This window comes from Rattus norvegicus, chromosome 14 (assembly GCF_036323735.1).
Source record: "Rattus norvegicus strain BN/NHsdMcwi chromosome 14, GRCr8, whole genome shotgun sequence".
Lineage (NCBI taxonomy): Eukaryota > Metazoa > Chordata > Mammalia > Rodentia > Muridae > Rattus > Rattus norvegicus.
In genome coordinates, this window is record NC_086032.1 from 9,489,267 (window position 1) to 9,506,677 (window position 17,411).

General features: G+C 44.2%; 1 protein-coding gene across 8 annotated transcripts in view; it reads left to right on the forward strand.

The window, feature by feature from the left end:
• Lin54 (lin-54 DREAM MuvB core complex component) overlaps positions 1–17,411 on the forward strand; it is a 79,999-nt gene that overhangs the window by 55,174 nt on the left and 7,414 nt on the right. For 7 of the 8 annotated variants that reach the window (XM_006250658.5, XM_006250661.5, XM_006250657.5 and 4 more), the window contains 2 exons: positions 610–16,981; positions 17,072–17,212. In XM_006250658.5, the coding sequence (XP_006250720.1) occupies positions 610–811 (202 nt within the window). In that variant the 3' untranslated portion in view covers positions 812–16,981; positions 17,072–17,212. Of the gene's footprint in view, positions 1–609; positions 16,982–17,071; positions 17,213–17,411 lie in introns of those variants that run through there. The other variant, NM_001100564.1, reaches the window with a different exon arrangement.

The window sequence follows — 17,411 nt, forward strand, 5'->3', positions numbered from 1 at the left end:
GCTACCCTGTAGCAACTTGGCAACAGTATCTGTTTTCCCTTTGTCCTGTGCCTTGTGATGGAACAGTGCAGGGTTTTGATGTGTTTTTTGTTTTGTTTCGCTCTTTGAGACCGGGTCTTGTGCATAGCCCTGGCTTTCCTGGAACTCACTCTATAGACCAGGCTGGTCTCCAACTCACTGAGGTCCTCCTGCCTCTGCCTCTCGGGTGCCACTCTCATGGCTTTTGTTGGTCTTTTTATGCCACATCAGGGCACCTGATGGAGCTTTGTCATCAGCAGCTCCATTAGGTCCCAGTAGCATTTATTAAAATGCCTCATGTCAGAAAAGGCATCAAACCAGGAGAGCCCTCCTGGAACAGTTGCGCACCGGGGAGATTTAAGAGGTAGAAACCCCCAGTACATATGGAATCACAGATAACATTGGGAAGTTTGTTTTACGGTAATGTATTCTAGATTTGTTCCCTGAGACCCAACCCAAGTCTTCGGGCTCTTGAGGATGTGCTCCTCTCTCAGACCCGACTCTCTTAGACTGGTGCGGTATGACAGGGCCAGGAGGATTCCTAGACCAACCCCATGACCATCTCTGTTTCTCTCTCAAAACTCATTTCAGATTGCCATTCACATTTGTAACTAAAGAAGTAGCTGAAGCCACGTGTAACTGCCTTCTTGCCCAGGCAGAGCAGGCAGACAAGAAGGGGAAATCAAAGGCGGCAGCAGAGCGGATGATCCTGGAGGAGTTTGGACGGTGTTTGATGAGCGTCATCAACTCTGCAGGAAAAGCAAAAAGTGACCCCTGTGCCATGCACTGCTAACTGTTGCACAAAAGACTGAATGGAACTGTACAGGAAATTTAAGGTGCCGGGACACTTGATTTTCTAGAAGATAGTTTAACAATTACTGTATTTTAATTCAGCCTTTGTTTTAAGAGATCTGAAACTATAATATTGAAAGAGAAGAAATTTTAAATGAAGAAATTAGTACATTTTAAATCTTAGTTAATTCTGCCTATGCCCCTTCTAAATTTTTTTCTTTAAAAATTTTTCTTTTATTGTATTTTATATTTTTTAATTTGCTTGGGTTTCTTAAGAATTAGATGTTCTGTCCTGATTCTATTGACAAAGAACATTCATAAATTATTGTAATATCATTTATAATATATGGTGTTGTATGACTTTGTTCAGTAGAAAAGGCCAAAGTACCATGGGTATTACCCAGTCTTTGGCTACAGATCCAGAATATTCACAGGTAGGATGTCCACATAACCAGATTCTTAATGAAACATATTTAGAAGATATTTTGTTTAGAAAAACACCTTCTTTAAAGAAAATTAGCTTTTTAGAGTGGATTCTGGAATGTTCTCTCTTGTCTCTTTGGGAATATCAGAAGGGGAAACAATCCCCATCACACTTTTCAGATATAAACATTGTATTTAAAGAAAGCAGAATCTTAAGGGACAGTAGTTGTTAGCGTATGGGCTGTCTCTGAGGAGGAGGAATGGCTGACATGGCTCGGGGCGTCTTCATTTTCTCTGAAGGAGATGGTATGTTCATAATAATTGTTAAAGTGATTATGGCTAATTACTAAAATAAGAGACTGTGTGAATTGAAGTAACATTTTGTGTCATGATATTAGAACTCATAAGCACCAAGTATAAACTGTGGCTTGGATGGAGAAGCGAGGACACAAAACTGAGGTTATGTATGCTGAAGCTTTTATGCACACACTTCTCTGTAGACCTTTGAACTGAGTTTGAATCAATATGTGACTCTTACCTGGGTTACTGCAAAGGACCTCCCAGCAGCTTCTAAAATCATAGTGAGCTTTTTATAAAGGAGTTTAATTAATGCAGCATTGTTTCTAACCAGTGATTTGGTAAGCTGAAGCACGTGTGTTCCTGGACTCGCAAAAACAACCTAAACCTTCCTCAGTAATTAAAACTGTATGACCTTGGGAGCCTGTTGTAATAGGACTCGAGCTTACACAAGCAGAAAAATATGTTGGAATTGAGGCATTTTGTAAGGTACCTTAATCCTTGATAATTACTAGTGTATGATTATACCCTTCCTACAAGGACTCTCTAGTTGTATGTAGTAAGTATGTATATATGTTCATATGAACATGAACGATATAGACAATAGAAATTAACCCAAAGAGGATTCCGTTATTCCCTGGAGTGTCCTCCATTTACCATGGTTTTATTAGATGGCAGTGCTGTGACTCTTCATGTAGATAATGCAGACATTCTCAGCACCTCAGTCTAGAGTGTTTGAGTCAACTCTGTATAAATGTAAATTAGTCTAAGAGGACAAAGGAATATCTAATCAAGTTATTTTTCAAAAGACTGCAATAAGTTTTTGGTCTAAACCTAAACTTTGTTCATTTTGTATATGTTATGTGTTAATTCTAATCGCACCATTGTGATGTGTATATACAGTGTGCACAAAATGTTTGTGAATTTTTATTATATTTGTAGATTATGTATGATGGCATTGCATAAGATTGTTTTGCTTGTAAAAATTTGAAGGTGCAATCAAAGCTACTAGTTTTGATTTTTAAGAAGCTTTTACCGTATCCGTCCCTTTCCTTCTGTGCGGTTCTAACTGAAGGACGTTTGTGTCAGGCATTTGCATCAAATTGCTGAACAGCGCTAACAGCCACACGAAATCACCAACTTCTAACGATTATTTGGGGAGGGTTCGGTCTAGAATTTTTAAGCCCTATTTACATCCCAAAGTAGAAAGATTATATTTACTAGAGCTATTCAAAAAATACACTTTTCTATGTTGTGAAAACAGGGCAGAAGAGTAAATCATACAGAAATAAACATTTATACTATTCTGTAAAAAAAAAGGTTTGCATTTTTTCTTTAGTTTAATGATAGCAGTTTGAACCATCTGCCGTGCAGGCAGTCTTAAGTTAACCTGATTTCCAAGTCCATCGGACCTTACTTCTGGAAACTTGAAAGCTGGCATTGCCAATCAGCTCATTACTGTGAATTGCACTGAAATGAGAATATGTCTGCTGTCCCCCTCCTAAGGCAGGAATGCCGTCTACTTTCTTTTAGATACTGGATGCCATCGAGGCTACTCTCTTTAGTTCTTGTGGCTCTGAAGAGGTCAGAGCAGCCTGTAGGTCTTCTCTGGGAGAGGGAGCCTAGTGTTGTAGGCACTGAAGTGAGCAGAGCACTGGGTGAGGAAGGAGGGCAGGTCCTCATAGCTTCACCATCTCTTGATACTTCAAAACCGAAACTTTGCAACCTTATGTAAGATGTGAATAAAAATAGCTTCACAAAGTCTTCCATTTTTGCTCTGTAATGCTGCTTAGAAAGGAGCTTTCATTTTGTCATTGAATCCTGCCCGGGGCCTTCAGCTCTTCCTCAGAGCCAGTGGATCCCGTAAACATTCTCATCTGTTTCTGTGTTGTGCAGATGAACTCTGGACCTTGGGTAGTCCAGCTAGCACTCTGTCCCTCTGTCACAGCCCTGTTGTAAACACCTTACACAGTTTTCTGGACCTCCTAGAACCAAGCAACTAGACTTTACTATTGAAGTGCTTCCTCCTCTCCCTCCTCTTCCTCTCCCCTCTTCCCCTCCTCTCATTAATTATTTTGTTTGTCAGGGATTGAGCCTAGGACCTCATGAATGCTGGTCACGTGCTCTGCTGCTGAGCTGTGTCACCAGTGGTAAAGCTGATTCCTGTTACATAAAATATTTCAGCTTACCTCCCAGTTCTTGTTAAAGTTTCTTTAATACTTAATCTATAGATCAAATGTGAGGTTTTTGTTTGTTAATTTTGGTTTTCTTGTTTCTGGACAGTGTCTTCCTAGGCTGGCCTCAAGTTCATGATAGTCCTCCTTGCCTCGGTTTTCCGAGTACTAGGAGGAATGGTGGATGTGCTCTTACCCAGCTCTCCGGTTTGCTTTGGTATTTTTGAGGCATTGTCTCATGTAGTTCAGGCTGCCAGCAGGAAGGACAGACTTGAACCCTGGCTTCCTCTCTTTCACCTCCCATCTCACGACACAGATGCCGCCATACTCAGTGTCTTGTGTGGGTTCTACTTTGGGGGGAGGTTGTTTGTTTGTTTTTAGAGATTTATTTTTAATTATGTATATGTGGCTGGGGAATGTAGGGAGAAATATGTGAATGAATGTGAATGTCACCTCTCCTCAAACCACAGTTGCAAAGTTCCCTGCAGCTGGGGTTACAAGTGGTAATGAACTGCCCTAACTTAGGCACTGGGACCAGAACTCACATATTCTACAAGCTCGGAACTACCGAGCCGTCTGTCTGCCTTCAGCTGTGTGTGCTTCTGTCTTCCGTCTGTCTTTAGGATTTATTCATGCACATCAACCCACTCTTGACATCTCAGTTATAACATGCATGTCAACCCACTCTTGACATCTCAGTTACAACATGCATGTCAACCCACTCTTTAAATCTCAATTACAACATGTATGTCAGCCCACTCTTCACATCTCAGTTACAACATGCATGTCAACCCACTCTTCACATCTCAGTTACAACATGCATGTCAGCCCACTCTTCACATCTCAGTTATAACATGTATGTCAGCCCACTCTTCACATCTGTTATAACATGTATGTCAGCCCACTCTTCACATCTCAGTTACAACATGCATGTCAACCCACTCTTCACATCTCAGTTACAACATGTATGTCAGCCCACTCTTCACATCTCAGTTATAATACGTATGTCAGCCCACTCTTCACATCTCAGTTATAACATGTATGTCAACCCACTCTTCACATCTCAGTTATAACATGCATGTCAACCCACTCTTCACATCTCAGTTACAACATGTATGTCAGCCCACTCTTCACATCTCAGTTACAACATGCATGTCAGCCCACTCTTCACATCTCAGTTATAATACGTATGTCAGCCCACTCTTCACATCTCAGTTACAACATGCATGTCAACCCACTCTTCACATCTCAGTTACAACATGCATGTCAGCCCACTCTTCACATCTCAGTTATAACATGTATGTCAGCCCACTCTTCACATCTCAGTTATAACATGTATGTCAGCCCACTCTTCACATCTCAGTTACAACATGCATGTCAACCCACTCTTCACATCTCAGTTATAATACGTATGTCAGCCCACTCTTCACATCTCAGTTACAACATGTATGTCAACCCACTCTTGACATCTCAGTTATAATATGCATGTCAACCCACTCTTCACATCTCAGTTATAACATGCATGTCAACCCATCTTGACATCTCAGTTATAACATGTATGTCAGCCCACTCTTCACATCTCAGTTACAACATGCATGTCAGCCCACTCTTCACATCTCAGTTATAATACGTATGTCAGCCCACTCTTCACATCTCAGTTACAACATGCATGTCAACCCACTCTTCACATCTCAGTTACAACATGCATGTCAGCCCACTCTTCACATCTCAGTTATAACATGTATGTCAGCCCACTCTTCACATCTCAGTTATAACATGTATGTCAGCCCACTCTTCACATCTCAGTTACAACATGCATGTCAACCCACTCTTCACATCTCAGTTACAACATGCATGTCAACCCACTCTTCACATCTCAGTTATAATACGTATGTCAGCCCACTCTTCACATCTCAGTTACAACATGTATGTCAACCCACTCTTGACATCTCAGTTATAATATGCATGTCAACCCACTCTTCACATCTCAGTTATAACATGCATGTCAACCCATCTTGACATCTCAGTTATAACATGTATGTCAGCCCACTCTTCACATCTCAGTTACAGCATGCATGTAAACCCGCTCTTCACATCTCAGTTACAGCGTGCATGTCAGCCCGCTCTTCACATCTCAGTTACAACATGCATGTCAGCCCGCTCTTCACATCTCAGTTACAGCGTGCATGTCAGCCCGCTCTTCACATCTCAGTTACAGCGTGCATGTCAGCCCGCTCTTCACATCTCAGTTAACTAAGAGTGAGTGGTGCCTTTGTGACTATTACTGCTGTAAGACACTGACCAACAGCAACTCGAGGAAGAAAGGGTTTATTTCATCTTACATGTCCAGGTGACAACAGTCTGTCACTGAGCAGGAACTGAAGCAAGCCATAGTGGGCTGGGCCCTCCCAGATCAAGCAGCAGTCTAGGAAATGTCCCAGATACTTGCCTATGTCTGATGTGTTTTTTCATTGGACTTCCCTCTTCCCCGGTGACTCAACCTGTGCCACACTGACAAACACAAAACGCAGTGGCTTAAGTGGAAAACCGAAACTACTAAATAGTAAGAAAAACAACTGAACTACTACTAGTAGTTAAAAAACTACTAAAAACAAGGTCCCTAGGACCTTGACTGAGAAAGGATTTCTTTTTTTTTTTTTTTTCCGGAGCTGGGGACTGAACCCAGGGCCTTGCGCTTGCTAGGCAAGCGCTCTACCACTGAGCTAAATCCCCAACCCCGAGAAAGGATTTCTTAATTTGAAAATATTAGACTAATTTTAAAAACCATTTTTTTTGGAGACAGAGTCTAATGCAGGTTAGTCTGGCCGGGAGCACACTGTAGCTGAGCATGACCGTGGGCATGAGTGTGTTTGCGCATCCCCAAAGGCCAGAGGACAGTGTGGAGGAAGTTGCTTCTCCATCCACAGTGTGGGCCCTGGGGAATGGCCTTGGGCTCTCTGGTCTCACCAGCTTCTGCCATGAATTTCTTATTCTCTAGCCCCACCTCCCAGGCATGGAGGTTTTAGGTGTATACCACCACGCCCATTTTATAACGTTCAGAAGCGTGTATGGAGGTCAGAGGAGTTGGTTCTCTCCTACCCCTTGGGTCCCAGAGATTGAACGTCAAGCTTGGCAGTGAGCACCTTTTCCTGATGAGCCATCTTGGGGAAAGCCTGCCCTTGTTATAGTGACGAGTTACACTCGGCAAGCTGTACAAACTAAACTACAGCTTCAACCTCAGGCCCCATAATAAAAAAAAAATTACATGGAGCTGGAGAGATGGCTCAGTGGTCAAGAGCACTGGGTCCTCTTCCAGAGGTCTTGAGTTCAAATCCCAGCACCCACATGGTGGCTCACAACCATCTATATGGTTATGTAACGTGTTTCCCTCATCTGGCCTGCAGGCATATGTGCATGTGGGACATTGTATATATAAATAAGTCTTTTTTTTTAAAAAAATTACATGTTTTTCAAATGACATTGATGTTAAAAAAAGAAAGCCACAATCTTGAAAGTGCATGCAAATCCAGAATATATAATGTACAAGCAAGAAAAGAGCCTTTAAAGTGTATATAAGAGTGAGCAGACATTGAAGCTGAGGAGATAGGCCAGACATGCAGATGACAGACTGGCGGCATTACTAGCCACTAAGAAAACAAAAGGCACAAGGACACATTGTTGTAGGGCACAGCTTGTAATCCCACACTTGCAAGGGGAGACACAGGATGATGGCCATGAATTCCAGGCCACCACATCTACAAAGATTTCTCTGGGCTAACCAGGCTTCATACCAAGACCATGCCTTAAAATGGGGTGTGGAGAAGCCAGGTGAAGCCTATAATCTCAGAATTTGGGATGGAGTCAGGAAGAGCAGGAGTTAAAGGGCACTGCTGACCACAGAGTGAGTCCAAGGTCAGCCTAGACCTCATGCAGCCCCATTTCAAAATAAAACAAAAAGTGAAATACAAAAACTTTTTGGCAGGTGCTGGTGTGTTACTGTGAGTTGAGGTCATCCTGGGCTGCTGAGTTTGAGGACAGCTAGAGCTCCACAGAGAGACCCAGTCTCAAAACAGACATGGGGCTAGAATTACAAGCTATATCTTCTGTAGCATTTTCTTTTTTCCATCTTATCTGAGGTAATCACTGGGATTTGTGTTAGGTTACACATCAAACCAAGATGTTTATCTCCTTGGTCACTACACACCCTGTAGAGTGAATTCTTGAGCCAGCATAAAGTCTAACCGTCCCAGGGAAGTGGAAATCCATACACCACTGGTTCAGCTGCAGACCAAGTGTGGCCACCTCAGAAACACCTTGACAGTAAGAATACATTCTGACTCTTTCCCTCGACACAGCACATTTCCCTCTCACTCACCTTTCATTAGTTCTGTTTTCCAGAGTCTGGTTGATAACTTTTGTTATTTTTTGTTTTTAAAATAAAGGCTTCTCTGTAGAGCCTTGGCTATCCCGGAATTCTCTATGTAGCCCAGGCTGGCCTCAGACTCAGAGATCCATGCCTCCACCTCTGAGTGCTGTGATTAAATGCATGCACCACCACACCTGCCAGATAACTTTAAGATTCGTATCATATATTAAGTGTCTTGCTGCATCTAAGTATGGGAATCGTGGGCATGCAGTAGCCACGCAGGCCAGCAGAGGGCATCAGATCCCCTGGGACTGGAGGGAGGGATGGCTGTGAACCACGTGTGGGTGCTGGAAACTGAACCAGGTCTTTTGCAAGAGCTGCAAGTGCTTTTAATGAAGCTTGTGAGTAAATGTTTTGTGCGGTCATGTTTTCCGATCAGATGCCCAGGAAAATGGCCAGATGGGAAGTAACTGTTTAAACCTTTGGAGGAAGTGTGTCGTCTAGATCATGTTCATACAGGACTTACATGCGTGTGGGCATGGCAGTGCATGTGGAGGCCCGAGGTTGATGTCTTCCTCTATCATTCTCCACCTGGAGCTTCCCCATTGGCTAGCCAGCAGCCCGGGGTGTGTTCTCCTGTCTACTTCCCTGGGGTTGGGACTGGAGGCCTGCACAACTGTGTCCAGCCTAAGATTTTGGATACATTTTAAAGGGGAATGGTTGGGGGATGGAAAGGCGGCCCCACCAGTAAAGTCCCCGCCACCTGAGCGTGAGGACGCACAAAAGCTGAGCTTACTGCACACATCTGTAACTCCCAGCTTGCCTGCCGCTATGTGTGCATAGACCCACACAGACATGCAGGTACACCAGCCGCACGCACGCACGCACGCACGCACGCACGCACGCATGCACGTTTATTTTGAAAGAAAAGAATAAGATGGAGAGTAGGAACTGTAACCAGTTACTCTGAGTGTTCACTTCCCTGTGAATCACACTGAGTGAATACAGTACGGCTCTGAAGGAAGAGCTGGGCTAAAAGCAAGGGTGAAAAGATTCTCATCGAGAGCCTTTTTCTACCCAACTCATCCAGTACTTACAGGAATAATGCAAAGCACCTTTTTTTCCAAATACAGAATACATAAGTACACAGTCGTATGTGACAGAGCAATAAACACCGATGTGAGCCTTGCTTTAAAGATTATACACAATGCTTGAGTTTATAGAGGCAGTAAAGGTGGTGACCCTGAAATTCGGTAAAACCACAGCTTTGAACTTCAGCAGCTTGTCTCACACCAAGTGGAGACAAACGCGACACTGATTTAATTTTTCAAAATGAGCCATCGTTGGGGTGGAATAAATATAAAATGTTTTAAGGGGGATTTCAATTAAAAGACGCAAGTGTGAGTAATTCTTGCCTTTTTAAGTTTTCATGCCGGGATCTGTGCTAACATCCGTTCAGTGACAGTGACCTTTTGTACAATACACTACTGTAGGTTTCTCTTTAACCCTTAGCTCTCTTTTGTGAACGTGTCTGTCCTTGTCCACTTTTCTGTTTGTCCCTTCAAATTGAGTGAGCGTGGAGATGTCCACCTTCCCATTTATACCTCAATTCCTGGAGGGGTGGGGAGACACTGAGGGTTCTCTAATCCATCCCTAATTGCCTGTCTTTTTTCAGTTTATTAAACACATGCTGGTATGGCTTTGTATGAATGTAAATATGTAATATATTGACTGAATACAGTCCTCATTTTAACCTCACAAAACCAAGCAGACCTCAGATGTAGCGGACGTTGAAGGCTTCTGCCTGTTTTCTGCTGGACTTTGGACTTTCCTGGGAGTCGTCAAGTAAGTGTCCTCTTGATTATATTTCCAGAAGTGGCGTTTCTAAGCCCAGGCAGGGGCTTGAATGTGGAACTCACACAATGCCCTGTGTTTTGCAATCCGAGCTCAGCTGCAACACAGCAGAGTTTCCTGGCACATGGTTTGCCTTGGTCCCACCACTGTTTCTAGTTTGGGGCACCCCAGGACAAGAGGATTTTTTGAGTCCATGCTTTTACCTAATTTTCAGACCATAAAAGCCCAAGTTTTCACATTAAAGCGGAAACATACTCTAGGTGTTATAGGCATTTCACCAGTGTGTGCGTGTGTGTGTGTGTGTGTGTGTGTGTGGTGTTTATGATGTGTGTCTGTGACTATGTGTATGATGTATTTGTATATCTGTATGATATGTGAGATTATGATGTGTCTGTGACTGTGTGTATGCTGCGTCTGTGTGATGTGTGAGACTATACACTGGGTCTGTATGATGTGACTGAATGTGTATGTTGTATGTGTGTATGATCTGTGACTGTATATGTTGTATGTGCATGTGTCCAGGTGTGAGTGTGTGGAGGTCAGATAACTTGTTGCTTCTTGCCTTCCACCTGTGAAGAAGGGTCTTCTTGTTTCTACTGCATACCCGAGGCTGACAGGTCCAAGAGCTTCCAGTGATTCCTGTCTCTCCTCCCAGTGTGTACTGGCCACGAGAGGATTACAGATGCGTGCTACCCCGTTCAGCTTTCCAGAGTTCTGAACTCAGATCATCAGATTTCCAAAGTGTTAGTGACTGTTTTTTTATAAGTGTTGCAGTTTTGCTTTCTTTTTTTTTAAAAAAGAGATTTGTTTGTTTATTGTATATGAGTACACTGTAGCCATCTTCAGACACACCAGAAGTGGGCATTGGATCCCATTACAGATGGTTGTGAGCCACCGTGGTTGCTGGGAATTGAACTTGGAACCTCTGGAAGGGCAGTCCGTGCTCTTAACCACTGAGCCATCTCTCCAGCAGTTTTTCAATTATCCTGGCTAGCTACCAAATGATTGACCACTATGATTACTTAGCATGTTTTAAAGGCACAACAACTGAGCAGTTATTACTGCATTTCAATCCTCTATGCTAATCTGGTTACCTCCCAGCCAAAATCCCTGAGACACTTGCATTTTATGGCTTTCTCTGCTTGACTGTTTTCCTGGACTCTTTCCTCTAGGCTACTCCTCACGTCCTTTCTCCTGCCATCTCCCCTGGCTGGCAGGAAGTCCTGCCCTGTTCTCTCCCCTGCTCAGTCATTGGCTGATTAGCTTTTATTGACAAATCAGAGAATAACGGGGAGCAATACTTACAGAGCATCAAGGCAGGGATACTTAGAATAAGTATTGCCACCGGATGTGAGGACACAGAAATCAGCATTTGAATTAAGCAGGGCACGAACAACATTATGCCTAGAGCAAAGCAAGCATTTTCCCACAGAACCATCTCCTTGACCCCAAGTATTGTCCTTTTTAAAGTTTTGTATTTATTGTATTTATATGTATGGGTGCACATGCGTACCATGTGTGTGCATGGTGCCCTCAAAGGCCAGAAGAGCTCATTGGCTCTCCTAGACTGGAGTTACAGATGGTGGTGAGCCAACATATGGCTGCTGGGAATCGAACCCAAAGCCTCTGGGAGAGCAGCCACATAACCATTGAGCTGTCCCCCCACCATTCCCCACCCTCATCCAGGATTTTTTTTTTTTAAAGATTTATTTATTTATTTAATGTATATGAGTACACTGTCGCTGTCTTCAGACGCACCAGAGAGGGCATCGGATCTCTTTACAGATGGTTGTGAGCCACCATGTGGGTGCTGGGAATTGAACTCAGGACCTCTGGAAGAGCAGTTGGTGCTCTTAACCGCTGAGCCATCTCTCCAGCCCCCCTCATCCAGGATTTTAAACTGTCAGCCAAAGTTTTTTATTTATAAAGGGCCAATGTTTCAGTTACTCTGCATTGTTATTTCAGCATGCTTTCCAAAGGCCTGACACTGCATGTATGTATGAGATTGTGGAAGAGTGAAACAGGATGTTTTATCTGCTTTTAAACAGACTCAATTGTACACACACCTTTATTGCCAATACTCAGGAGGCAGAGACAGCCTGGTCTATACAGCAGTGTCGAGGCTGGCCAGTGCTAATAATGATACCCTGTCTCAAAAACCTAAGTTTGAGAAACCAAAGAGCTTATCATATGAATAGCTCAGAAATATAAACCCATCCGCTGACAATGAAGAAATTATAAAATAAGACAAAACAGTGTGAACTTTCTGATAGAGACTATCTGCCGTGTCTAACTAGGCATGTCCACCACATGATAAAACCGTTGTAGCGCATATGGCCACAGAGAACACCGTGTGACTCAATGCTAATGTGATCACTCAAGCACAGTCCATAATACAGAACTAAAGGAATCAGCAATGGCCTACACTGAAGAGAATTGGATTTCATATTATTGAAGAGAAAACACTGCCAATAAGAACCCCTTAGGTATCTGTTCAGATCATCGATACATTTTGGGATTCTCTTTTTGTTGTTTTGTCATAAACTTCATTCTAATGTGTAATTATTATTCTTAAGTACTTAAAAAAGGAAAGCGAACTTTAAGAAGTTCCGTTGAGTGAGCACTCATAAAAATGTTAACATACTGTAGGTCTGCTGTGAACACACCCATTGTTACTTAGCAAATGCCCAAGTCAGTTGGCATTACCAAACTTGAACTTCTCTATTCCAAGGTTAACTAGTATTTTCTTGGAAAAGGTTTTAATCCTTTCTGGATGATTTTCAGAAACGAGTTTCATGAAGTTTACATTGGTCTCAAATTTACTGTGTAGAGATGACTTTGAACTCCTGCCTGCCTCCAGCTTCTGAGTGCTGGGCTTGCAGTTGTGTGCCAGTGTCCCCTTCTCTGAATGATGGTTTAGGGGATGACAACTAGTTTTAAGAAACTGGTTTCTAGATCCATTAGCAGCTTGACAATGTGATCGATAGCACACATTCCCCCATCACAGGTGCTCACTGCAGTCTATAAGGTAAATGTGCCAATGCGCATCCATTTAGTGTGTATGTGCTGTGTGTGTGCTGTGTATGTGTTGTGTATGTGTGCTGTGCTGTTGTGCTGTGTATGTGTGTGTGCTGTGTGTGTGTACTGTGTATGTTCTGTGTGTGCTGTGTATGTGTGTACTGTGTTGCTGTGTGTATGTGCTGTATATGTGTGTACTGTGTGTGCTGTGTGTATGTGCTGTGTGTGTAGTGTGTATGTGTGCTGTGTGTGCAGTGAGTGTGCTGTGTGTGCAGTGAGTGTGCTGTGTGTGTGTGCTGTGTGTATATGTGTGCTGTGCGTGCAGTGAGTGTGCTGTGTGTGTATGTGTGTGTGTACTGTGTGTTTTCTATGCTTCACATGTACTAAGTTCGAGAACATCCAAGAGGCAGTTTTTTTCCTCAAGCAAACTCTGATAATCAGGAATGTGTACATGTGTGATAAGCATGCATGTATGTCTCTTTGTACATGTGTGGGTGAGGGCACATACATGTGTAGAGACCCAAAATTGCGGGTGTCTTCCTTGATCGTTCTATACTTTTTGCAGTCTCTTAGTGAACCCAGAGTTTGCTAATCTAGTTAGCCAACTTGTCCTGGGGATTCCCTGTCCTCTCTGTGCTGGGATTATAGGTTTCTGCCATCTGCCCAGCTTTTTGGATAAGTTCTGGGGATTTGAACTCCAGGCCTTCTTTTGAGAGCCACTGATCCATTTCCTATGTTGATTCCTTACTTCTTAGCTGTCATTTGAGCTCTATAATGTTTATGTCTTCACCTATAAAAGATAAATACATTTGGTAGCTGGTCTGAAATTCATAGGGTTGGAGGTCCCTGAGAATGGACCTCTCTCCCAATTAGCAAAATGCAAAACCATGGATTGAAATTGCAAGACTCGGGGTTGGGGATTTAGCTCAGCGGTAGAGCGCTTGCCTAGCGAGCACAAGGCCCTGGGTTCGGTCCCCAGCTCCGAAAAAAAGAAAAAAAAAAAAAAAAAAAAAGAAATTGCAAGACTCTAATGAACAGTCTGGTATGGGTTTTTTGTGATCTGCAGCCTGGGTGGAGAGGTAGTTCCAAACTGCTCAGTCATAAGACCTGTATCTCTCAGAGTTTTATGGTAAAGACCACAGATAACCACCGTCCTGTTAATGGTTTTTTTTTGTTTGTTTGTTTTTTGTTTTTGTTTTTTTTTTTTTTTTTTGAGACAGGCTGTGCTAGGGTTATCCTTACTGTGATGAAACACCATGACTGAAAGCAAGTTGAGGAGTTAAGGGTTTATTTGGCTCACATCTTAGTCTATCACTGATGGAAGTCAGGTCAAGAACTCAAACAGAGCAGGAACTTAGAGGCAGGAGCTGATGTGGAGCCAAGGAGGGGTGCTGCTTACTTGCTTGCTCTTCATGGCTCGCTTGGCCATGCCCAGAGATGACCCCACCCACAATAGGCTGGGCCCTCTCAAATCAGTCACTAATCAAGAAAATGCCCAACAGGCTTCCTACAGCCAGATCATCTGGAGGCACCCCTTCTTCTGATGAGTATCTTGTATCAAGCTGACACAAAACTAGCCAGCACACAGGATCTATGTACAGAGCCCTAGCTGTCCTGAAGTATGGAGCTAGACCTGGCTGGCTTTGAACCTAACAGAGCTCCACCTGCCTCTGTCTCCTGGGTACTGGGATTAAAGGTGGGCACAGCTATGACTGATGTCATCACTCCCTACCTATCTTTTTAAGAGCTACTCCAAGTGGGCCTGTCAATCACCTGAGGAGGAACAAAAGTACCAAAACAAAAACCAAACCAAACCAAAGGTCTGTTCTACAGACATTTGTGCTTTAAACCCTTCCTAAAAATGTAGGCTGGCACCATGAATCTCCTTGGCCAGTGCCTGTTCTGGCCCCTTGTGAGCTGGTTTTTATGCCAATGGGTCTCTTTGGCCACTGTTTCTCTCTCCTTTGGGTGACTTCATTTTACAATAGTGCAGCCCATTTATCGTCCTTTGACAGTGTGCTCTTGTGTGCCTCATCTGAATTCTCTCATTGACACACAAATGAAGAGCTTGGGTGAGTTCAGACGTAGAGCCAAGGGACAAAAAGGTGGTTTGAGGATACAATAAAACAATTTATGTAACTCTCCTGGGTTATTTTGGATCTTGACAAGTAGAAACTAGTGTCGATTTTACACAAAAGCAAAGACTGAGCCTGCTCATCACAAAGGAAGGAGAATAAATATATTCTGTTTGAAAAGAAATTCAGGGCAGTTAGGAATGGGCAGACTCGCTATGGACAATAGCACAAGCATAGGGTCCCAGCAGTCAGGAGGCCGAGACGTGTGGATGGAGTTGCCTATCATCCTCAGCCACACTGGGTGTTTAAGGACATCTTGGGTTACAGCCCTTTCCTCAACAAAACAGCAGCGAGCATGAAAAACAAAACAAAACAAAACAAAATCTAACTTCCCCAGGGGGTAAAAAGGCCCACCTGGGTTAGAGATCCCACAAGGCTGGCTGAATTCCCAAGATTGGAGATGAAATGTTACGGGTCCAGAGCGAGAGTATCTTGTGCTATCTTTAGAAGAGCAGAGAACACTGCTCATCAAAAGCAGCACGCAGATCGACCGACTAGTATGGAGAAGCTTGAGATTTTTCGGGGGGTGGGGGTGGGGATGAAAACTGATACAGAAGGAAATGTTCAGAAAACCTAACTTTTTTTTTTTTTTTTTTTTTTGCTTAGGACGGTTAGTAGTGTTGTCAGATCTAGAATCATGTAGGAGATGGGCCTCTGAGTATATCTGTGGGGGATCATTCTGACTACAGTGACTGGAAAGGACACACCTAATGTGGGAAGAGATCCTGGACGGTACAAACTTGAAGACAATGCGCTAAGCATATTAAAAACTCGGGCATGGTGGCGTTTGTAAATCCCAGTGCTGGGGGTGGGGGGGCAGAGAAGGCTGGAACTTGAGGGCTCTAAAGCTAGCCAGTTTAGTGTAATTGGCCAGTCCCAGATTATCAGTGAGAGACTGTCTCAGAAGCCTCCTGGAGAGTTACTTCTGGTGTCCGCAGGGACCTGACCTGTGCTCACACTTACAAACATACATGCACACACACTCGAAGGCTGACACAAAAGCATCCGTTATGGCCAATTATCTACTTGCTAAACGGAACACAATGGAACTCGCATCACATGTGAATTTATTGTTATTCAACAAATTCTGACGTAAGAAAACGCGACCACTTTGCCTACTTTTCTCCTCAGTGTGCCTTCAACATGGTATGACAGACTTTCACAAACAGGGGTGGCAAAGTCACCATCTCTGGAATTTCTTACCACACCTCTGAAAGGCTGAGATCATTGGCGTCCGTTACCAAGTCAGACGCCTAATAAACCGCAAGAAGAAAGTTGTTTGAGTAACGTCACTCAAGCCGGAAGGCAAACGCTGAGCGCCAAACAGGTCCGGTTGCGCACGTCCGGCGATGTGCCGCCGCCCCACCTTTGCAGTCCCGCAGTAGAGAGCCTCGGCTCGGCCGCTGTGTTTGCCCACGCGGCCGGAGGACAGGTCGCGACACTGCACCGGCGCTCCCTAAGGCTGTACCTTGTACAGAAACTTTCGTCTACCCTGCCCAGTGAAGTTCCCTCTCCCGGGCTCACGTGAGAGCTTGAGTCGCGGTAAACTCAGTTCCGCCTGAGGACTGGGCGGCCTGACCGGAAAGGCGGGGTTTGGACGCGCTGAACTCCTTCCGACTACCTAGCCAATCGCAGGCCAGCTGTGTCGCAGCAGCCAATAGGAGAGGCCCGGCGCCTTTTGGGCCTGCGCAGGCAGGTTCCCTCTTGCCATTCTGTCCTCCTTTTGTTAGAGTTCGGCTGTGCCTTCGGTCCTTACCTACTGGTTCGCAATCCGGCGCCATCGCGCTTTGGGCGAGCATGGTGATGGGGAGTAGCGAGGTGGGAACCGAGCTGACGTCTGTCTGGTCTTGGCGACCGTGGCGCGCGACCGGGAGGACTGGCCGGAGCATGTCTCCAGGAGACGGGTAGGGACAGGTCGCGATGTCCATTGAATGCTTTGTACCAAGTGGGACAAAAGAGTGATCTGGGCCCTCATCTCGTCCCTTCTTTTGTAGGTCAATGGTGCGGAGGTGACGCAGGAGCTCTTGGTGTGACCTGGGCCTATGTATGATACCACAGGAGCTTGACCGAGGATGCTCTGGTGTTTTAATAAGTGACCCCTTTTTCTGAAGATGTTGGGTGGTTAATGAAAGAAGGTAAGGTCTCTCAGGCCCTTGCTAGCCTCCATTGCGGTGGGAGCTGCTCAGGTACGGAAACTTAGGGCAGGCAGATCATTGGTCGAGGTTGGGAATGGGGCCTCGTGGATGGGTGGCTTTCAGGACTGAGAAGATTTTATTGGAGGCCACCGATTGAGGCATTTCATTTCTTTGTTTCCTTCAAATGATCCGAAATTCA